Source organism: Nicotiana attenuata, unplaced genomic scaffold (assembly GCF_001879085.1).
Source record: "Nicotiana attenuata strain UT unplaced genomic scaffold, NIATTr2, whole genome shotgun sequence".
NCBI classification, from domain to species: domain Eukaryota; kingdom Viridiplantae; phylum Streptophyta; class Magnoliopsida; order Solanales; family Solanaceae; genus Nicotiana; species Nicotiana attenuata.
In genome coordinates this window covers 897,944-921,520 of record NW_017670325.1, presented here as the reverse complement: position 1 = coordinate 921,520, position 23,577 = coordinate 897,944, and the positions used below count along the sequence as shown (strand labels likewise).

General features: G+C 37.7%; 2 protein-coding genes across 3 annotated transcripts; one reads left to right on the top strand and one right to left on the bottom strand.

Annotated features, from left to right (window-relative positions):
• The first annotated feature begins 16,184 nt into the window (after positions 1-16,184).
• Positions 16,185-18,930, top strand: LOC109237902. Its single transcript, XM_019404298.1, has 5 exons — positions 16,185-16,599; positions 16,853-16,964; positions 17,065-17,146; positions 18,204-18,255; positions 18,672-18,930. The coding sequence occupies exons 1-5, from the start codon at positions 16,189-16,191 to the stop codon at positions 18,822-18,824; spliced, it is 810 nt and encodes a 269-aa protein (XP_019259843.1). The 5' UTR covers positions 16,185-16,188; the 3' UTR covers positions 18,825-18,930.
• A 53-nt stretch (positions 18,931-18,983) lies between these two features.
• LOC109237901 (PH domain-containing protein DDB_G0275795) lies at positions 18,984-23,214 on the bottom strand. Of its 2 annotated transcripts, none has more exons than XM_019404297.1 (6): positions 22,617-23,214; positions 21,187-21,298; positions 20,930-21,101; positions 20,509-20,762; positions 20,188-20,335; positions 18,984-19,360 (listed from the first exon to the last, which is right to left on the bottom strand). In XM_019404297.1, exons 1-5 carry the CDS (start codon positions 23,078-23,080, stop codon positions 20,219-20,221), a joined length of 1,119 nt encoding a protein of 372 aa, XP_019259842.1. In that variant the 5' UTR covers positions 23,081-23,214; the 3' UTR covers positions 18,984-19,360; positions 20,188-20,218. The 2 variants fall into 2 exon arrangements, with proteins under 2 accessions (XP_019259842.1, XP_019259841.1); XM_019404296.1 differs by having other exon boundaries at positions 20,192-20,335.
• Positions 23,215-23,577: the final 363 nt, after the last annotated feature.

Here is a 23,577-nt window from a genome sequence, read left to right as displayed (position 1 = left end):
TTGCTAACCCAAGGAAACTCCTGATCTCGGTCACTGAAGTAGGACGTGGCCATCTCTGAACTGCCTCAATCTTCTTGGGATCCACCTTAATACCTTCTCCTAACACAATATGCCCCAGGAATGACACTGGCTCTAGCCAAAACTCACACTTGGAGAACTTAGCATATAGCTTCTGCTCTCGCAAGGTCTGAAGCACTACTCTCAAATGCTGCTCGTGCTCCCCCAAGCTACGTGAGTATATCAAGATGTCGTCAATGAAGACGATGACAAAGGAATCGATATAAGTCCTGAACACTCTGTTCATCAAGTCCATAAAAGCTGCTGGGGCGTTAGTCAAGCCAAAGGACATCACCAGAAACTCATAATGGCCATATCTCGTCTGAAATGCAGTCTTTGGAATATCCTAGTCCCGAATCTTCAACTGATGGTACCCTGACCTCAAGTCGATCTTAGAGAACACCCTAGCACCCTGCAACTGGTCGAACAGATCATCAATACGCGGCAACGGGTACTTATTCTTGATGGTACCCTTGTTCAACTGGCGGTAGTCAATGCACATCCGCATAGTCACATCGTTCTTCTTCACAAATAACACGGGTGCACCCCAAGGTGATACACTGGGCCTAACAAACCCCTTTGCTAGCAACTCCTCAAGCTGCTCCTTCAGCTCTTTCAACTCTTTCAGAGCCATACAGTACGGTGGAATAGATATAGGCTGGGTGCCTGGAGCCAGATCAATACAAAAATTAATATCGCGATCCGGTGGCATGCCAGGAAGATCAGAAGGAAACACATCGGCGAACTCCCGGACTACTGGAACCGAATCAATCATCGAAGACTCTGCGATGGTGTCCCGAACATAAGCTAGATAAGACAAACACCCCTTCTCGACCATATGTCGAGCCTTCAAGAAAGAGATAACCCGACTGGATGTATCAACTGTGGAACCCCTCCACTCTAACCCTGGCAACCCTAGCATCGCCAATGTGACAGTCTTGGAATGGCAATCAAGGACGGCGTGGTATGGGGATAACCAATCCATGCCCAGAATGACCTCAAAATCAATCATATCAAGAAACAGGAGGTCTTCTCTAGTCTCAAAACCACAGAAGGTGACCATACAGGATCGGTAGATTCGATCCACAACCAGAGAATCGCCCACAGGAGTGGACACATGAACAGGAGTGCCCAAGGGCTCAGGAGCAATAACTAGAAAATGAGCAAACAGAGATGACACATATGAATAGGTGGACCCTGGGTCAAATAATACCGGAGCATCTCTCCCGCAGACAGAAATAGTACCTGTGATAACGGCATCTGAGGCCAATACATCTGGTTTGGCCGAAAGAGCATAGAATCTAGCTGGAGCGCCGGTTGGCTAGCCTCCACCTAACTGAGCAGTAGCTGGCTGACCTCTCCTTGCCTGGCCTCCACCTCTAGGACGGCCTCTACCGCTCTCTTCCCTACCTCTAGGCGGCTGGGCAGCTGGTGCTGGAATCATAAGCTGCTGACCCTGCTGTACTGCCTTGCCCCAAAGCTTGGGGCAGGTTCTCTTCATGTGGTCTGGGTCTCCACACTCGTAGCAAACTCTGGGCACCATATCCTGCTGCCCGAAATCCAGGCCCCGATGGCCTGAATACCTACCGGAGGAACCAGAGATGGCTGGAGGACGGTATGAACTCTCTGACGTAGCACTGGAATAGGAGCCAGAAGAACCCTGGGAACCTGAATATCCACTGGACGATCCCTAAATAGCTGGAGGGCGATAAGAACTCTCTGGTATGACACTGAAATAGGGGCGCGCTGGAGCACCCTGAGTAGGTGGTGGTGCTGGATGTGGGGGCCTGCTGGGCTGACCCCTAACAAACTGATCTCTACCCCTAGACGGGGCACCTCTGAACTCTCTGGAGAATCGAGCTCTCTTGTCCTACTGCGCCTGCTCCCTACCTCTCAAACGGTAGCCCTCAGTCCTCCGAGCAATCTCTACCACTAGCTGATAAGAAGTCCCCATCTCCACCTCTCAGGCCATGTTGGCCCTAATGCCTGAATGCAACCTTACAACAAACCTCTGCACCCTCTCTACGTCAGCAGGAAGTATAATTAATGCATGGCGGGATAACTCCAAAAACCTCGCCTCATAATCGGTCACGGACATCTAACCCTACTCAAGATGCTCAAAATGGTACCGCAGCTCTTCCCTCTCAGAGGGTGGAATATACCTGTCCAAAAATAACTACGTAAACTGACCCCAAGCGATAGGAGGAGAACCTGCGGGTCTGCCAAGAATATAAGACCGCCACCATCTAAGGGCCCTGCCCTCTAGCTGAAAAGTGGTGAAGTCAACCCCATGCGACTCCAATATCCTCATGTTGTGCAGTCTGTCCCTGCACCTATCAATGAAATCCTGAGTATCCTCATGGCGCTCACCCCCGAAAATAGGAGGGTGAATTCTAGTCCATTTATCCAACAGCTTTTGCGGGTCACCATCCGCTGTTGGTCTGGGCTCGGGCACCACTGCAGCAACTAGCTAAGCCCCATCCGCGGGTAGTGCACCCGGAGTCTAATACATTGTAGCTGCATGACCATGAGCCTGGGCAGTAGGGGTCTGTGCTCCCCCTCTTGCCTGTGATGTAGCTGGATCCGCTGGAAATAAACCAGCATGAGTCATGGTGTCCATGAACTGTAGCATACAGCCCATGATCTCCTGAAAACCCGGTGCTGTCATAAAGTCCGCCGGGGTAGGCTCAGCTGCGGGCACCTCGCCCTACTCCTCAATAATAGGATCTCCCGCCGGATCCGCTGGTGGTGCTACTGGAACAGCTCTGGGACGCCCTCGTACCCTACCTCGGGTCGATGCCCTCCCCCGGCCTCTACCTCTACCTCTAGCAATGGGGGGAGCAGTGCATCCCGGGTTGGGAACATCTACTGTGCGAGTACTCACCATCTGTGAGAGAATAGAAGGGAGAAATTTAGTGCACCATCCACTGCACGATAGGAAATGAATAAAGAGTAGTTTTCTAATACCCTATAGCCTCTCAAAGATAAATACAGACGTCTCTGTACCGATCAGCAAGACTCTATTAGGTTTGCCCATGGCTCGTGAGACCTACTTGAACCTAGTGCTCTGATACCATGTTGTCACGACCCAATTTCACCTCAAGTCGTGATGGCGCCCAACACCGTTGTCGGGCAAGCCAACGCGGAAACATTAATAAATTCTCATTTTACTTACTAAAATAGTTACGACATTTTCTTAATTAGAAATTAAAGCATGCGATAATAATCAACATTCAGTAATAGTTATACAAGCCAAAAGGGTAGTCTACTAATGTGCGTGCCAAGACCTGGTGTCACAAGTGCGTGGGCAGCTAGTAGAATATACAAAAGAATAATACTATCCTACTGTCTGAAATAGAATAGACAGCCAAAAGTAAAGAAAAGGCTCCATCGGGCTGCTGAACGGCATAGGAACGGAGCAGCTCACCGTGGAATCTCGGGCGGTCAAGGGTATGCACCAGCCTGGTAACCAGATGTACCTGCCTCAGATCCTGTACAATCAAGTACAGAAGCGTAGTATGAGTACATAAACAATATGTACCCAGTAAGTATCCTGTCTAATCTCGAAGAAGTAGAGACGAGAGGTCGACATGACACTTACTAGGGTCAAATAACATGATAGGTGATACACTAAGCATGGATAGCACAATGAATAACAATCTATACCATGAAGCAACAAGACCTTTACTAGATGATATCACAATTAGCCATTTACATTTCAAAGCATTAACAAGGTTCAATCCACGGCAATATACCTATTAATAAGCATACGCAAGTAGTGCCGAGGTCGTACGGCTCGATCCAACATAAAAATAAAGTGTGCACTGCCGGAGGGTCGAACGGCGCGAACCATAGATGCATCTATTACCCACTCGTGAATCATACATGCGACGCGGTCAAATGTATTTAAACACAACAACGGGTAGACAAGGATAGACATCACGAGAGCAAGTATCCACAAAATATCAACTTCTCTTTTAAAAGGGCAAGAAAATAGTGTTCCACTTATTAGATTCGTTTACCATATTCAACAAGATTTAAGAAATCTCGAATTAATCATTGGGTGCGTTTGGTATGACGGAAAATATTTTCCAATTTTCCCATGTTTGGTTGGCTTAAATGTTTTGGAAAATATTTTCCTTATCAATTCATTTTCCTCCAATTGGAGGAAAATGTTTTCCTTATCAAGAGAAGGGAAAACATTTTCCAAAGCTCTTTCTCAACCTTCCCCACCCTCGCCAACCCACCCCACCCCCTCTAAAAAAAAGATTTTTTTTTAAATTTCAGTTTTTCCATTACCACCCACCTTACTACCCCTCCACCCCCCCCCCACCCCGCAAAAGTTTTTTTTTTTGGCAATTTCAAATTTCTAGTTTTTTTTTCATTTTTCATTATCCCCAACCCTCCCTCTACCCCCCCCCCCCCACCCCTCCCCGAAAAAATTTAAATAAATTTTTCAGTTTTAATTTTATTATTTATCGGTTTAAAGACTCAAAATTTTACAAGTTCCAAAATTATGAGTTCGGAGGTTTATGTGTTTGGAAGTTTACGGGTTTAGAAATTATAAAGTTTACGGGTTCGAAATTCTGCGGTTTTGAAAGTTTAGCGGTTTGAAAGTTTATGAAATTTGTGGGTCCAGAAGGTTGTTGGTTTGAAAGTTTATGGCTTCATATTATATTTAAATTATTTATGAATACTCTTGAGAAGTCATTTTCCTTAATTTGCGTACCAAACACCGAAAACTGAATAAGATTACTACTTGTTTTCTAAGAAAATATTTTCTTGGAAAATATTTTCCACGGAAACTTTTTCCGTTATACCAAACACACCCATAGAGTCACAAGAACATCACATAAAACATGCTTTTGGGTCCTAAACTACCCGTACTTAAGCATAATAGTAGCTACGCACGAACTCTCGTCACCAAGCGCGTGCGTAGCCCCCGCATTTAGTGGCAAATTATTCAAGTATTATACCTATGGGGACAATTCCCTCTTACAAGGCTAGATAGGAGACTCACCTCGCTCCAAAGCGTACTTCCAATATCAAGAACGTGCTCAAACCCTCAATTTGGAGCCGCACGATCCGAAACTAATTAAATGAAGTTGGAACTAGTCAATACAAGCTCACAAGATCGCATTCCAACTATTAAAGCAATTTTCCAACCTTAAACACAAGTTTCCTAAAATCTGACCACGGGCCCACGGGCCCGGATTCCGACATTTTTCAAAGAAAGTTGTTCCTTGTAACCAAAGGATCAATAATATAGGATTTCTACTTCGTTTCATAACCAATTTCGTGGTAAAATCTAAGTTTTATCAAAACCCTAGGTTTTGCTCTAACCCCTTGATTTCTCCTAATCTTTAGGTGTTAATCTACCCAAAACTCGAGTACTAAACTTAGAAATAAGGGGGATGAACTTACCTCAAGATGCTATGTGGAAATCCCCTCTCAAGAGCTCCAAAATCGCTCAATACACGAGTGTCAAATGGGTAAAAATGGCTGGAGCCCGTATTAAATGAAGCTCACTGCTTCAGTGATTTCTGCATCATCGGTCCCGCTTCTGCGAGAGGGAGGCCGCATCTGCGGAATTGGCCAAGCAAGTTGGGACCGCTTCTGCGATCTTGAAGTCGCTTCTGCGCAGCCGCTTCTGCGATTTTGGCCTGGCCGGCCCTGGGCCGCATCTGCGAGAGGGTGGCCGCTTCTGCGGTATCGCACCTGCGGATGACCAACCGCAGGTGCGGTTATGACAGCAACCTGAAGCTTCAGCTCTTTTCAAAAATTCACACTTCACTCGAGCCTCGTCCAATTGACGCTCAGGGCTCCCGAGCCCCGCCCGAACATCTGACAGGTTTGAAATCATGAAACGGACTTGATCAAACTCTTGGAGCGCCCGAAACAACGCTAAATCTAAGAATCACCCCCTAAAACCAATTGAATCAAACTTATGAACTTCAAGTTCTTAATTCACTTCTAACGAGCCGAAACGTACTTAGACTACTCGGATTGACACCAATTTTGAGGGCAAGTCTTAAATGTTATATTGGACCTGTACTGGGCTCCGGAACCAACATACGAGCCCGATACCAATGTGATCAATCATTATTTAGTTTTCTTTAAATCCTTGGAATTTCAGTTTAACAATTTCTAATAAAAATTCATTACTCGGGCTAGGGACCTCGGATTCGATTCCGGGCATACGCCCAAGTCCCATATTTTCCTACGGACCCTCCGGGACTGTCAAAACACAGATCCGGGTCCGTTTGCTAGAAATGTTGACCAAGGTCAAACTTGGCCTTTTAAGAAAATCATAAGGAATCAAGTGGGCCTATTTCAACCCAAATTCTTCCAAGTCCCGAACCAACCACCCCCGCAGGTCGTAAATTAGTTAAAGCAAGAGCGGGAAGTTTTATTTAGGGGAACGAGGTTCTAAAAAGTAAAATGAGCGGTCGGGTCGTTACAGATATAGTGATGCAAATTGGATCACCGGATCATCTGAAGTTAAATCCACGAGTGGATATGTTTTCACAAATGGGGGTGGAGCAGTGTCTTGGAAATCATCCAAACAAACGTGCATCGCCCGTTCTACAATGAAATCTGAATTCATGGCTTTAGATAAGGTCGGTGAAGAAGCTGAATGGCTCCGAAATTTTTTGGAAGATATTCCATTTTGTCCCAAACCTTTGGCACCTATTTATATATATTGTGATAGCCAAGCGACAATAGGCAGGGCAGGGAGCGTTATGTATAACGGAAAATCTCGTCATATACGATGGAGACACAATACCGTTAGACAACTTCTCTCTAGTGGTGTTATAACGATTGACTACGTAAAGTCAAGAGATAACGTGTCGGATTCACTTATCAAAGGCCTATCTAGATAGGCAGTTGAAAGATCATCAAAGGGAATGGGAAGGTCTAGGACAAGTCATAATGGCGGTAACTCTACCTAGCAGATTGGAGATCCCACGAGCTAGGTTCAAAGAGATCAAACAAAGTTATGAATGACGGTTCAACATTGTCGAACAACTCAACCCATTCTCGTGATGAAGACAATGTTCATAAATTGAGGTAAAGCATTAAGGCTTTTTGATAAGTCAATAAAGCTTAAAGCTTTTTAATGATTTGCTAAGTCTGGCAGGATATGACCAGATAGTGTGTCTATAGGATTACACGTTTAAAAATCACCTATGTGAGTGCAAAGTGTAAGCCGTTTCAAGGGGAATGAAAGTAAAGGCTCACTTTCTAAGCACTCATGAAACCAGACGGTGTTCATGGCTGAAACGAACACAATCGTGAGAACCATAGATGGTTAAGGATTGATTGTGTGACTTATGTTGTCTAGGTATACAACAAAGCTCGACGGTTCAAAGATATCAAATCTACCAATTGACCGAGTATATCCGATATAAGTTCACTACGCAAAGTTCAAAGGGAAACCTACTTATCAAGATACAATTAATTCTTGCATGTAAAACACACACGCGTTCGTGCATTCCATTATTTTATAGCCATTCCCCATTCGTGTGGGGGATTGTTGGGCTTTAAGCTTGTTGGGCTTTAAGCTTGGTGTAGCTTAATTTTAAGCTTGGTGTAGCTTAAAGAGGGTGAATGGGAAATGGAGGGAAAATAAAATATTTGAGTTTCCCTCCTTGGCAAAGGACATTGTCCCATATTGGAGGAAGAAAAGGATTTTGATGGGTATATATACATTGCTCTTCTTCTAGCTCTTGTATATATACCCATCAAAATCATTTTCTTCCTCTAATATGGGACAATGTCCTTTGCCAAGGAGGGAAACTCAAATATATCATTTTCCTTCTATTTCTCATTCACCCTCTTTAAGCTACACCAAGCTTAAAGCCCAACAAGCTTAAAACCCAACAAGTTAAGAAGAAGGCAAGCCTCGCGTCATCGTCGTCGTCGTCGTCGTCGTCGTCGTCGTCGTCGCTCGCTCGACTCGGCTTCGGCTTTGGATTTGGATTTGGTCAAAGATCGATTGATTGATTAATCTTTTGGACAAAATTCCTTTTAATTATTTAATTAATTAACAAAAATTCAATCTGAAATAACCCATGACCCGCGACCAGGTCCGGTCCGGTCCGTTTTCTTTCCCGGATTATTTTTAAATCTGTTTTCTAATTTTCCCGCAATATTCCCACCTGTTCCAATAGCTATGGCTGTTCTGAAAGGTTGTAAACCTTTTCAGAAACAGTGCCAAATGGGCTATAAATATACCTTGAATCCTAGAATTTTTACTTACTAAATTTTCTGATTATCTTCTTCTTCTTCTGCACAATATTTTCCAGTGTGTTTTATGACCATTGAGTGGTTCGTCGTTCACCAGAGTTTTTGTTACCAATACGCCGGTGAGTTAAATCGTTCTATCCTGGGAGGATATATTCCAGCACCTCGGGTATTTGAGGGGAATAATTTTCTTAAGGACACACTGTGTATTCAGTGGATTCGATTCATTCCTATATTATTTTCCAAAATTTATTTTGTCGTTCCAACCAAGAGGTTGTGAGTTAGAGTCTCCCCAAGAGCAAGGTGGGAAGTTCTTGGAGGGAAGGATGTCGGGAGTCTATTTGGAAACAGCCTCTCTACCCCAGGGTAGGGGTAAGGTCTGTGTACATACTACCCTCCCCAGACCCCACTAAGTTGGATTATACTGGTTGTTGTTGTTGTTGTTATTTTGTCGTTCTGTTCTACTAACTTTCTGTTTCTGTCTTTCCAGAAAGTTTAGTGTTTTATTGTTTATTACAGCAATACAGATTGAATAACATACTTTTCAAAGGATCTTTGAATATTATTTCAAATTTATTTTGTTCCACATTTGGATACGGATATTTATACTTTTTTAAAAAAAAAAAGAGTAAAGTACTTTTCTGACTATTTCCAAAAATAATTTAAAAAAATATAAATAATTAAATATTTTTTAGTCAAATCGAACTTACTTTTAAATGGCCCTGATAAACGTAGAACCGGTTATAGCACACAACAAACTAAAATATTACCTTCGTGGGAATATTCAAAGAACATAAATAGTTCCGTTCAATGGTTATTTCAAAAATTATTATCATGCATACTAATTTATCGATCAAATTATTGAGTATAGCGTTACTTGTGTTCAATAAGTAATTTTAAATTTTTATGTCATACCAAAGTTTTGATTAATTTGTTGCAAGATTCAAAATTGGACCTTTTTACATCGTTCCACACATTAATTCTTCTTCGATAACATTTTAATTATGATTTTATCATATATTTTACATTTTCACTCCTCTTAGGATATACTATTTATTTTTATAGCAAAGTTAGAAATTTGCTCCTGCACTCTCGTGGCTACGTCATAGTATCTTCATGTTGTTATGGTCCTGAATTCTGATGCTAAATTTATAAATAATGTTATGTCTTACGTCTGAAAATACGCTCTTAGCTATGATACTAACAAATGGGGGCTTGTCCTTGATTTCTATTATGTGTGACTTGTTGCACTTTTATTTTATAGCTCCAAACACAATATTTAATTTAATGCTTATATGATTTAAAAAATTATATATTTATTGATATTGTGTAGACGCACAACGTGCGTACCGTGTGAATAGGTTAAATCTGGGTGAGATTGTGTTCGCCTTTTATGTTGTAATGACCAAGGAATTTCTTAATTCTATATGCCCTGTTTAATTTGTGTATCCTATAACTCGAGTAAAGGTCTGGTCAAAAGATAGGTTCAATTATTAATTTTCTTGCTATATAGACTAAATTGATAAGAAAACAGTAATTGATCACGAAATCTTTAATGGACTTGAAAATTTTCTAAGTACTTTTAATTTTATTCGTCTAATCTTTTCTTTCCATATAAACAAAGAAGTGAAGTTCATACTAATTCATCCGTGTTCATCGTGGCAACAATTTTATCGTATCTTGATTATATTTTATTTTGGGCGAAATAGAATGAGTCATATTAAAACTTTTAGTTATGTTTTCCACACCTTGTTACCATTTTTTTAATCTTATATATTACTAATTTTCTTAGAAATTTTGAAAAAATAAACTTGAACTATATCCCACATATATTTAATCATTAATTTTTAACAATATGTTCTTTGTGTGCAACACATAGTATCAGAAGATTTTGTGTGTAGGTAGATTAGACTATGGGATGCTTTATACATATGACTACGGAAATTGAAGAGGACTATAAAATATGGTCAAAGTGTTTGTATTTGTTTGTTTATAGATTATGTGTTGTTGTTGAGCGTCTTTCTATTTTTCCTATAGAAGATCCAACCCGTAAAGATCTTTTGAATCAGATTGTATGCAATCATATACTCATTGATTTCGTAATTTTTTAGGGTATCGCTGGAGATTTTAGCTTAATCTAGAGATTGAATTCTTATTCACGTTTGATCATTATTATGGATTGTTTTGTTTAATCATTAGAGAATGATTTTTTGGTTTTAGAAGATATCTACCCGTGGACCAAGTGTGGTACCTTTTAAAAATAGATTTACAAACTTGTAATTTAATTTTTTCTTAATTTAGAATTTTAAAATCAATTAAAACTTTGCTTATTACATCTTTTCTTATTTGAACTATGTAGAAATTCTAATACTTAAAAATTTAAAATCAATTATATCTTATATATAAAAAAAATTCCTTATTTGAATTATTTTATATAACTATAATACATTCCATATTAATTTTCCTAAGGATTCATCTCCACATTGATTTCTTTCCAAGTTTCTGTTTCATGTTTGAAACACATACGAGTGTAGTTATTGCTTTTATTGCTCTTAGCAATTGATATAGAGACAATTATAACCAAAAAAAAATGAATTCTTAAAGTGGGAAGCCAATCACAAAAATATTTAAAAATATTGATTGACTTTTATTAAGTGCCAGGTTTGAGAGTGGTTTAGTTATTCCACCTAAATTTAACAACAAATTATAGACTACTTTGGTAAATAGAATAATTTTTAAATTTTCCTAACAATCTGAATTATCACTTCAAATTGATAACACAGGCGGGCGAAATGGGAGCTGCCTAAACCGTGAAAACGGGGTTGTGGGCTCACTATCTAGCTTCTTGTTGCACGTACACTAAAGCTAATAATAAAAAAAAGCATAAAAGAGGTCCCTTTCGTTTGGGCTTGGACCAATCCTCAGCCGGCCCATTACCCCATTCCGAATTATTTGCACTGAATAGTCTTTTTTGAGGTCACTCTTTAAATTTTGTCTCCTTTAGCTCATTGTATGATCTGAAATTGATCAAATTTTCCATTCGTTACATAGTTGGCAAATCATTTCGTATTTTTATTTAGCCTTAACGTGATCTAGTGTAAAATAGGTGGACTCAACGCGCCCAAATTCATCATTAAAAAATTGTGAATTTACCTATTAACTTTTGATTATGGTTTAAAAAAGTTTGGGATGCGCGCAAGCTGACCCTGAATCTAACAAAATAGAAAAAGGCTTCATCGTCGAGAGGGAAACAACCTGGATCACTAGCTAAGGCCCCTAAATGATCGCTTAGTGATAAAGGAGGTAGGGATGCAAAGATAGCCTGGAGGTTTGCCTAGAAGCAGGCACCTTTGAAAGAGCGTGTCATAGCTCATTGATTGAACCCTCTTGCACCGAAGATGAATGGGGCTAAGAGATATGTCGAAGCTCTGGGATGTAAAAATATTCCTCTACCTACCCCAGCNCATAGGCACATCTAATTGAGGATCCTGTCAATTAACTACAACAAACACATAGTTGAACAAATAGAGATTGAAACTAGCAATTTATATTCACATAAACAAGAAGTTCATCCCTCAATAGGTTCCATCAAAACCTTAGACAAAAGATTTAGCTACTCATAACTATGGGTAAATAAACTAGAATAATGTTCATCATGAAAATTGCAAGAAAAATTAAAGAAGAAGAAGATATGATGTTTTGGGTGATCTCTCACAATTGTTTTCCTTCCAAAAAAATCTCTAAATCAATTCCTGCCTCCTTTGGGCGAAGTCTAGTGTTTAAAATAGGGTTTTGGGCTAAAAATCCCGTGTTTTGCACTTAAGTCCCTGAACTTTTCCGCCTCTGCCGCGGTTCTGCCGCGGTCGCGGTCTAACCGCGGCCACACACCTTCTCTGAATCTCAACTTGTCCGCGACAGTCTTCTACCGCGGTCGCGGTGGAACCGCGGCAGTCCTTCTTCAGGCCTGGCTTGAGCTGCTTCGCGTGGTTCACTTGGCAGAATTTTACGATTGGCCTCTTTTTCTCCATATTTGATCCCAAAAGTACTCCATAGCCTTCTCTTGTCATATATCACCTGCAAAGCATGTAAAGCACTAATCAGAGCATTTTGTTATCACTTTTATCATCAAAACTATACAAGAAGGTGGTTCTTTAGGGCCTAATTATAGTTAAATTCACCTATTATCACCGACATAATTTAAATTTGACATAATTATAAATAACTGAGACAACCCTCACAAATATGTCAAAGTACAATAGTCAAAAAGTAATACTTTTTGGAGGTGATTCAAAGATGGACAACTATATGTTTTACTTTTGAGATGGAGAAGCCAAAGTTATAGAAGGAAACATACACCAAAAACGCCCTCTATAAAGAAGTATTAGATATGATACTACGACACTGAATATTTATACACTATAAATAGAATATCATTTAACTTAACTAAATCAATCATCTTTGTAGGTTAAGCCGATATAATTTTGAATTCAAGTATTCTATTAATATAATAACATTAATTTTTAGCATTTAAATAATTGTTGTATTTTTATCACGTTAATTACTTTACAATAATCATATCATCTTGTAAATAATTTATTACTAAATTTAGTTAGTTGTTCTTTCACATAAAAGTTCTGACTAAATATTTACGTGCAACGCACGTACATAGTAACTAGTTATTATAAAAGCACGAATAATTTGGATTAAATGTTGAACGACTAAAATATCCCTGAAACATTGTTCGACTTTTATAACCTTAAATATTTCTATAATTTAAGGATATAATTGTAAATCACCTAAAACTGTGATTCTTTTCCTATTTAAACTACACATGCCGAGCAAAAAGGGAAAAGTGTGAAGGTGGAATACTCAATCCAAATTGACTTTGGTACCCGGTGCTTCCCCCTTCTTCTTATAGATGCTTATTTTTTTAATGTTTTTTAACAAAATAGAGAATAAGCTGATAATAACTGAAACAATAAGATAATTAAAAAAGGTTTCATATCATTAGAAATTACAGTGAAATTAGAAAATTTTCATTTAACAACTTTACTTCTTTTAGGAAACAGTCAAACATAATTAAAACCTATTTAATAGTTTAATAGATATTTGTTGCTCTTCTCGCTAGATCTATTATGCCTCCAACTTTGAGAAGGTAAATATAAATAATTATAGTTTAACATTAGTTTCTAACTTTTCTTACGAGAATTTTTGTGATTATTAGATTTCCCCTTTATTTTGGAACATCAGTAGGGATTGATACAAAGACAAACAGAGTGAGGGAGTTGTCGCACCATATTGAATACAGTTTAAACTTGAATCAAAATTAATTCCTACTATCTCTAAATTTGACGAAGTATCTTCTCCTACTGATAAAACTTACAAGTTTAGTATATTTTTACTTAATAGGAGCAGTTGGAACTCTTTCTTTTTTTGGTCTTGATATCGATAAGGATTATGTTCTTGGACAACTGATTTGAGTCGCGCTTGTATCATTGATATAAACTTTGTGATATCTAGTGTGTAGTTCGCTTCTACTTCTTCCACCATCGTGTGGAGATCTTAAAGCATCTATAAAGATAAAATGTTCTCCAACATTTATAGTTATTTTGCACTCCAAGTTCTCTAAGGTTTTGATTTAAATTACTTTTTGGTGTACATACTTTAGTATATCGGTTACTCCTATTATATAACAAAAATAGTGACTTCACTAAAATTGAGATTTTGGTCGTATGATCTTCAGGTTTGTTCTTGAAGTAAAGACAGTAAATGCAAAATTTTGGTATATCTTTATAGCCATTAAAGCATTTTTATTAACTTCCAAGATAATCTTTTCTTTCAAAATATGGTTAGAAGTGGCATGTTGTTAATTTGTTATTACTTCAGTTCTCGAGTATTTGGATGAACCTCGGTGCCCATGCCTCTTTCAAATTGTGTTTTATTACTTAATTTGTACATGTAAGTTTTTTTTTATTTTTATTTTATATAGAGAAGTGAATTTTTCAATTATTAGGAAAGGTTATGTTTCATTATATAATCCATAAAATAATATGAGTACGTAGAGATGAAAATGAAGTTAAACGAAGAACTAGGAGCAAGTAGGAGAGACCAAGTTAAATCTCACTAAAATACAATAAGTTGAAAATGTATCTAAGCAACACAAATATAATTATTATCAAAAACTGAAACTTGCACTCTTTGTTGCCTTGATTTGTTACATGTACAAATTAAAAGATGATTTAAATTATTTATTGTACAAAAATAGTCTATTATCTTAAGATATAATTTTAAAAATAGTTGTAAGGATTACACATGCGAGGCACGTGACATAGAGACTAGTAATAAAAAAAGTCAAAATAGCACGGTATAGCCAGTTTTCGCACTGGTCAATCAAAAATAGCCAGCGTTTACCAAGTCAATAAAAAATAGCCACTATTTTGCTGCAACAGAGACCGGTCCCGTATAATATACGGGAGTTCGGTGCATTTGTGTACGAACTCCAGCATATTATGCTGGACCGGTATACTTTGCTGACTCCTGTATAATATACGGGAGACTGGAGCACCGGTGCTCCAAACTCCAGTATATTATACCGGACATTTATACTTGCTGGAACTCCAGTATATTATACGGGAGTTCCAGCATAATTATACTTGAACTCCCGTATAATATACGGGAGTTCAAGCATACTTATGCTGGAACTCCCGTATAATATGCGGGCGTATTTTCCGGATTTTGAACAGTGTTTTCGCTCAGATTTATCTTTACATGAAAAGTGGCTAAATTTCGATTACTTTTGAAATTGTGCTATTTTTGAATGACCAGTTGTAAATCTGGATATTTTTAAATTTTTCCCATAAAAAAAGGTAAGCATAAAAGAGGTCCCTTTCGTTTGGGCTTGGACCAATCCTCAGCCGGCCCATTACCCCATTCCGAATTATTTGCACTGAATAGTCTTTTTTGAGGCCACTCTTTAAATTTTGTCTCCTTTAGCTCATTGTATGATCTGAAATTGATCAAATTTTCCATTCTTTACATAGTTGGCAAACCATTTCGTATTTTTATTTAGCCTTAACGTGATCTAGTGTAAAATAGATGGACACAACGCGCCCAAATTCATCATTAAAAAATTGTGAATTTACCTATTAACTTTTGATTATGGTTTAAAAAAATCCGGGATGCGCGCAAGCTGACCCTGAATCTAACAAAATAGAAAAAGGCTTTATCGTCGAGAGGGAAACAACCTGGATCACTAGCTAAGGCCCCTAAATGATCGCTTAGTGATAAAGGAGGTAGGGATGCAAAGACAGCCTGGAGGTTTGCCTAGAAGCAGGCACCCTTGAAAGAGCGTGTCATAGCTCACTGATCGAACCCTCTTGCGCCGAAGATGAACGGGGCTAAGAGATATGCCGAAGCTCTGGGATGTAAAAATATTCCTCTACCTACTCCAGCCTCGGTTCGGTCAGTCATGGAGCTTCCCTCTGCCAAGAATTGAGAGGAGATATTTTACTTTTGCTCAGTACACGGTTTCAGAATAGTCAAAATACTTTATATATTACTTGTTCTATATAGCTATATATATTCCTTAGGCAAGGTAAACTATAGACGGGGTCTATTGGAAACAACTTCTTTATTTGCACGAGGTAGGGGTAAGACTGCATATTCATTACCTCCCTTTACTTTCACAGGATCGCACTAGATATGTTGTTGTTATTTGTAAGGTAAACCATGATACTCAACTAGAGATTCCAATCTTGCAATGCTTGAATTCTTCATCAACATGTTATACTTTATTCTCGTTATATGTGAAACACATGTTATGAAAAGTGTCATATCCTTACTATAAATATATAGATAATCATTTCCCAATTTCCATGAAAATCCATGTTCTTGAAAATGGGTTCAATGACTTTCCCTTTTACCTTCTCTAATAAAAAATTCCCTACAATTTTCCAAGAAACAAATTCCCAATATTCTCTCCAACCAAAAAAGAAATTTTACCCTCATTTCATACAACTTCATAACCAAAAGTATGTTTCTAGTTTTATTAATTTAAACCAATTTTATTCTTTGAGTTATGTCTCCAAAGGCAAAAGCCTATTATACCCTGTGAAATGTAATAGTAAAGATAATTCAGAAACCCCAGAAGAAGGCCAGAAAGCTGTAGAAACAGTACAAAAACTTTATAATGCACTAAGAAATAAAAATCTTAATGAATTATCTGATATAATTGGAGAAGAATGTCGATGCATTAGTAACGTTGCCTCCTCTTTACAAACTTTCTATGGCAAGGAGGTATGCTACACTTTTTATTTATATTATTATTTCGTCCCGTCTCAAATATTAGTCGTGTTGACATATATATTTTGATTCAAAATATTTGACGGTTTAAAAAAATAAAAAGTTATTACCAGTTAATTATTATTAAAATATTTACTTATAGTTACCTAACTGACCTGATTATATAAATATTTTTTATATTATCACTGCATGTAATTTAAAGCATATACTAATAATACATAATAAGTTTGATGATCTATATTTGCAGCAAGTAATAGATTTCTTCAATTCAATCATAAAGCTCCTGGGGAATAACTTTGAGTTTGTCATTCAACCCACCATACATGATGGGACAAGTGTTGGGGTTGCTTGGGAACTAGGTTAGCCCATTGTTGTATATTTTTATTTTACCAAATTTATTTTAATCATCAGGTATTCGAAACTCGTCAATTATCTTTTATTTTTTATTTTTTTTGGCAGCATGCAACGAAACTCATGTTCCCATTGGAAAAGGTTTTGGCTTCTATGTGTGCCATTATTACAAGGGCAAGATGATGATAAGGTAAAAGGAACTTTGTGCGAATTTTTCAAAATGCTTACCGTGTCGAATCCTCCAAAAGTACACTATTTTTGGAAGATCCGACACGTACTCAGAAATATTTTCGGAGAGTCAGAGCCAGGGGCGGACCTAGGTGGAAGGTAGAGGGGTCACCGGCACCCGTTAAGCTCGGAAAAAAACCTGTATGTATATGTATATGTAGGATGTATACCTGGAGAAACGGTTATATATTTTATTAGGCACCCTCAGTCTCAAAAGCCCGTTTGGGGCACTGGTCGCATCTGCAACTTATAGTTGCTCTTTTGCGTGGATACGGATCTATAAGCCCAGATTTCTTTTTTTGGCTTTTTTCCTTTAGTTTCAGGTCCTTTTTTTTTTCTTTAGTTTTCACCTAAAACCCCCTTTCTTATGATAAAACTTCTCCCTCAAAAAATCTCAAACTCTTTCTCTATATTAAAAATTGAAGCTTAGCACTTATTATAATCATCAAAGTCTTAAGAGAGTTGCACGTCAAACTTTGTAGCTAATAATTCGCATGAATCATGACTATGACAAAAATAATAGTGCCCCCGTCACCTCCAAATTCTGGGTCCGCCTCTGGTCAGAGCAATATAGAGTAGGAAGAAAAAAAAAAAAAAAAAAAGATAAGTCATCAATAAAGCATGGAAAAATGCAGTTGAAGAAATTTATGTAGGTGTAGGAACAAATATTTGGTTGAAGTACTTGGAGCTGAAAAACACAATATATATTATACACCTAACTAAAAGCTAAATAATGATTTTCTTTTATAACCAAGAAATTCTTGAGGGTGAGTAACGTACGATTCAAAATTCGAAACTAAGAGGATATAAACCTGTCAAAAACTGAATTGCGAATGATGATTTTCCCTTGGGATTTTTACGTAAATAGCCGGTCGAAATTACTGTTTCTTTCTCCGGCCAATACACATAAATTATATAATGATTACACATATTAAGTTCAAGCGCTTGATTTGGCAGTTATTTAAATTAATTCCTCGGCAGTTATTTAAATTAATTCTTCTTTTCACTTTGAATGTCAGGAATGTGGAGATGTTCATGGACCCACTCCTTCGTATTGAGCCTGTTCGATTGGTGAGTAGTACTCCCCTCGTTTTAATTTATGTTAACCTATTTGACTAAACACGAAATTTAAGAAAAAAAAAGAAACATTTGGACTTGTAATGTAAATGAGGCACAAATATTTTGTGTGGCTATAAATCGCTGCATAAAGGTATATATTTTCAAATGTGAAAAATAATCGTTCTGTTTTACACGAACTTAAAGTAAATAGACTCACATCAATTGAAACGGAGAGAGTAAAATTTAGAAGTATGACAACAAAATTAAAGATACATGATCTACAACTTTGGCTAAGCGCTACCCTAACCTAGCTAGCGCTACATCTTGCTAACGTCGTCTGAATTGCCTTGCAAGCGCTACATCTATATGGCAAGCCCACGTCGCCTTCATTCTAATATATTTTCCTTCTCTTTTCTTCAATTTACCAGAAAGTATCATCCTTCCTTCTGAGAGCAATTCAAAAGATGAATCCTCCAGATCTTTTCAAGGGAAAGAAGAAACAGGCTATGAGCATCTTGTTTATTATTCTACTATTTGCAGCTATACTGTACTTGGTCAAGAACTCTAGAAACTTAATGTAACTTACCAACAAAATTGTAGTAACAGAAGCAGCAATTTAGCTGCCATCTATGAAGATTACCACAGACGACGACAAAGAAATAGGGATCTTTGAACGTCATTTTTTTCTATTCAAATTGTAACTGGTCATAGGAGATCATTTCCTCACGAGGACAAATAAATCAATAAGCAACAGAAATTTTATATCAAAGAAGAAAGAGAAATATACCCTCCAATGTAGATTGTATACCTGACATATACATCTTAATTCCAATGTGTTTGAACAAGCTAAGAATCTGTTAATGTTCCTACTAGCCATATATTAAGGATGCCAGGATTTTACAAGAACAAAGGAGCTACTGTACCTAGACCAAGGCCATGGCATAATTACAAAAACATCCTTCTGCCATAAGCTCAGTAGAAGCACATCAATTCAGAATTCTAATTACATACCATGAGTCTAATTATGTTAACAAACTAAAATTACCTAAGAACCAAGATACATCTTCGGAAACATTAGCGTATCATCAACCGACTAAACAGCTATGACCTGAAATACCTGCAATAAAACACAGCGGGAGGTTGTGGATCAAATCAGATGGAAGTCCAACGCAAATGCTTATGGGCATTGAAAAGCAACAACTAGAAGATACTCAAGTCAAACATAATCTAGTATAACATATTAAAGAATTATTACTTGAGGCGAAATGAATTTGTCATCCCCACTGTAAACACTTTATTTTCTCTAGACCATAAAATTTTTCATCATACAGCTAAACAGAAAGAAAGAGTAAAATAGGGCACATGTATCATTAATCATATATTTGAACGAGAGGCAGTTGCGGGGATATCCAAGAGCTGAAATGACTTGAGCATATTCTAGAGATTGTTAATGAACTGTTTGTCTTAACAACGGTAAAACGGAAAGAGCTCTCTTGCATTTGACAAAACAGCCGACCATTTCTTTCAGTTTCCTTCAGAAAGTATACTGTACAATACCAATTACCCCTTTAAATTTTTATTTTTATTTTTGATAGGTAAAGTCTTTTTTTAATATGGTACAGAAAAGTATAATGCAGAACAACAGTACTCCCACCACTCATACTACATGTTTCCCTCCAAAAGATACATATTTACCCCTTCAAATTAAATGAACTGCTCTGTGAACCTTCCCTATCTTTTAGGCTTCTTGCAAAAGAATTGTAAATTTTAACTATTACATAGCTAATTGCAAATCGCCATAAGGAAACTCAGTGTAAATATCAAAGCATGGAGTTATTTTATTTATTTTATAATTCTTTCTTGATATGATACAATCTCCCTCGAGGACATAATGGTAAACTAGCTTTTCTGCTTATGAAGAAGGGTCAACGTGGCATACTTTACCTACCATAGTAATGTAGATGTATAGTCATTGCTAAACAAAATGGCGACGTGCCAGCATCTGAGGTAATTCCGAAGCAGAAATGCTTTCACATTCTAGGAGTTCCTGAAGCTTTGCGTCGCACACAATCACCATAGAATTCACAGGATCCTGCAAAAAGCAGAAATATGTGACAAAGATTCAGCTATATGTGACGATGTTGCATAGAGATATTAAAAACTTGTAGTAGTGAGGAATTGCAGAGGCAAAGGAGGTAGAAAACCAGAAAGGAACTGAGAGGAGATAACAAAAATAAAACAGGTTGATTATAGAGATACATCTACCTCAAGTTGGTTAAGCTTTATATACTCCCAAATACGTTTCAAGGCCTCTGTTTGGGGTATCTCCTTTTCTTCACTTCCAAAAAATTTGGCGAGCGCATCAGATATCGTAACAGTGGAAAAGACAGGCTGTTCAACCTCAGCAGCCGTGGAATGAGTTTCAACCTTAGCAGCTACAGAATGAGCTTCAACTTTAGCAGCCATGGGCTCAGCTTCAACCTTCAATCTTTTAGCTTGATCAGCTTGATCAGCTTGTTCTGCAGGGGTTGGACAGGGGAACATCTTAAATAAAATAGCTATAAACCCTTCAAACTACAGCAAGCTATTTGTCGATTTTACCCTTTTTGTCATTTTCTATATACTTTTGGGAAGTGAGAAAATAAAAGATATATTACAAACAGATATCATTTTTTATTTGACATACTTGAAGGATCTAATGCCGTAATATGTTTGGCCAGCAGCTTATTCATCTTGAACATATCGGTACAGTCTGTTTCAAAGAGTGCTCGCAGAGCATCATTGCAGATAATCTTTCGTTTGTTACCAGGATCCTGTAAGTTGTGTTTTCTGATGTACACCCACAGCTGTTTCACAATCTGATCGAGCAAAGAAAGATGTATTTACGATCTATATAATAACAACCAACTAAAATCTGAGCTTCGATTGATTTGAAAATCAAACCTCTGTCCTGGGCATTGCCGGTTGACCAACAATGGCCTGAAGTTCAGGTGAAACACCACAGACTTTGTTTAGACCACCTGGTCCACCTCTCCTTTTCGTTCCAGAAGTAGCACTGGACAAAATAGAAACAGGATCAAATACAGGAAGCTTTGAATTGTTAACCACGTAAACAAGTGGCTTAACTCGTACAAACAGGGGAATATGTTTACTAACTGAATCAGATATCATTTATTATTAAGTACCAGACATTGATTAGGAAACAAAAGTCATCTAAAAGCACAGAACACTCAAGTTCGGGGCATAACGTGCAATGTGTTCCTCGTCAAAGTTCATGTAAGACAGTTTCAATTCAGAATTTCCCAATATGGTTGATGCTAAAGTAAAAGAACATTACAGGCTTAAATAAAAAAGAACTCCCCGATGCGCCCGAAGGAGCCATCATCATCTCACCGAAATTGGTTTCGGCACTCATGAAGACCCCAACAATTAAAAGAAAGGACAAGGTCAGACAACCAACTTAACTACCAACTTAAGAAGGGTAAAAACAGTATAAAATGGTTTTAACTACCAACTAAAGAAAGGTAAATGTGACAATTAGAACATAGAATTAACTCTTTATCTTCTATCCACTTTACCTTTCTACTTTTACTTGTGCCAAAGTATAGTTTGGTCCAAACAATAACACAACCAACAAGAACAAACTTTTATATACTCTTGCAAACAAGATCCTGACTGTACCAGGTAACAGCCTATAGGTGTTCCTTGCTGTCAAAATTGCAACCATGAACCAACTTTGCAGACATAAACATAGGAAATGATTAACTAAATAATCAAATGAAATAAGAGCATAGTCCAATATTATCACAAGCAGCTAGCAAATTAATTTTAAAAAAAATTAAAAAGCAAAACATAACAACAGATGGTATAAAAATTGCAAATCCCAGTTAGACACTAGCTATATGAGCTGCATTAACTAAACCTGTATACATTATGGTGAAAAAAGAGATCTTTTTTTTATATATTTTCAGATCTCTGATTATTATCGTTGACATGGGAATTACTATATGACTCAAGTACTATAATACCAAAAAAGTACATCTATTTAAATAAATAAATAAATAAAAAGCATAACCGCTTTTTACTCAACCTATATTCGCCCAACCACCAGCACCAAATCCTCCACCCCCACCCCCCCCCGACCCGGTAGCTCAAACATTAGAATATCAAAAACAAAATTACAAAGTAGAAAAAAAAAAAAAAAAAAAAAACATTATGCATGTCTACCAAAAATATTAGTAAATCAATTTTTCAGCAAAACCATTTCTTCCATGCATATTTATTTTAAATCGTAAAACGGAAATAACAAAGAGAAAATTAAATTAAGAAGAGAAAAGACAAACTTATCCTCGTCCAAATTATGTTGATCATACCTTTCCTTGGGGGCAGAAGCGACATTTGACGCCACATGTTGAGCAGAACCAGCAGCTGTTCTCGCAACCACCGGCGACGGAACTTGTTGCTGCACTAGCGGCTGCAGAGTTGGTTGCCGCTGCTGCTGCTGCTGCTGCTGAAAGTAAAGGTATTGTTGCTGCTGTTGCTGCTGATGTTGTTGTTGAAGGGCAAAATGGGAATAAAATTGCTGTTGCGCAGCAAACTGTGGGTGGTTCAGGAGGGCAAAATGGTCTTTAATCATCGCCGGATGTTGTAACGGCTGCTGTACCTGTGATCGGAGAAGACTGATCTGATCACTGATAAACTCCGCCTTGTGTGAAAGGTCCTGTCCAAGTTTTGCTCCGAGCTGCTGTACGACGCCGTTTAACGACGTAACGGCGTTAGGGTCCGACTGACGGAGCAAAATCTCAACGCCTCTCGCTATTTCCTGGTCCGACACCATGGTTTAGCTTTCATATAGTAACGGCAAATTAACGGAACCGTTTTTTTTTCCTTCTCTCTCACTCTCTGTTATTCTCGGTGTCTCTGTTCTTCTTCTTTCTCTCTTTCTCTCTCTTCAACTTCCTTTTGTTGCCTCTCTCTATCTCTATCTATATAAGCATTTAATGACGAAAATACCCTTGGCTTAGTTTAAAAGTTATGTTCATTGCCTTTTTGCATTTTGTTTTTTTAATTTATTTTAGCTTTTGTATCAAATGTTAGTATTATCTGCTTTTGAGCTTGATTAATTTAAATTTAGGCAAAAAGTTTTTAGGATAAAATATTTCCTAAAATGACAATTTCAATCACAAACTAGAACTCGATATCTTTGCATAATAATAAAAATGTACTTACTACTCAAACCTTTGATACTACTTTATGAGTCATTTGGTCCTTATACATAGCAAAATCATATCATTACCAATACAATAATTTTTAATACATGCATAAGTATGTAAA

What these genes read in the sequence shown, in the direction of transcription:
- LOC109237902 (XM_019404298.1), top strand. Translation starts at nt 16,189, where the DNA reads ATGTTCTTGAAAATGGGTTCAATGACTTTCCCTTTTACCTTCTCTAAT. An exon ending in AAACTTTCTATGGCAAGGAG is followed by an intron (nt 16,600 to 16,852) that starts GTATGCTACACT and finishes CTATATTTGCAG; the next exon opens with CAAGTAATAGATTTCTTCAA. An exon ending in AAGGGCAAGATGATGATAAG is followed by an intron (nt 17,147 to 18,203) that starts GTAAAAGGAACT and finishes TTTGAATGTCAG; the next exon opens with GAATGTGGAGATGTTCATGG.
- LOC109237901 (XM_019404297.1), bottom strand. Translation starts at nt 23,080, where the DNA reads ATGGTGTCGGACCAGGAAATAGCGAGAGGCGTTGAGATTTTGCTCCGT. An exon ending in CGGCAATGCCCAGGACAGAG is followed by an intron (nt 21,102 to 21,186) that starts GTTTGATTTTCA and finishes TTGCTCGATCAG; the next exon opens with ATTGTGAAACAGCTGTGGGT. An exon ending in TACGGCATTAGATCCTTCAA is followed by an intron (nt 20,763 to 20,929) that starts GTATGTCAAATA and finishes CAACCCCTGCAG; the next exon opens with AACAAGCTGATCAAGCTGAT.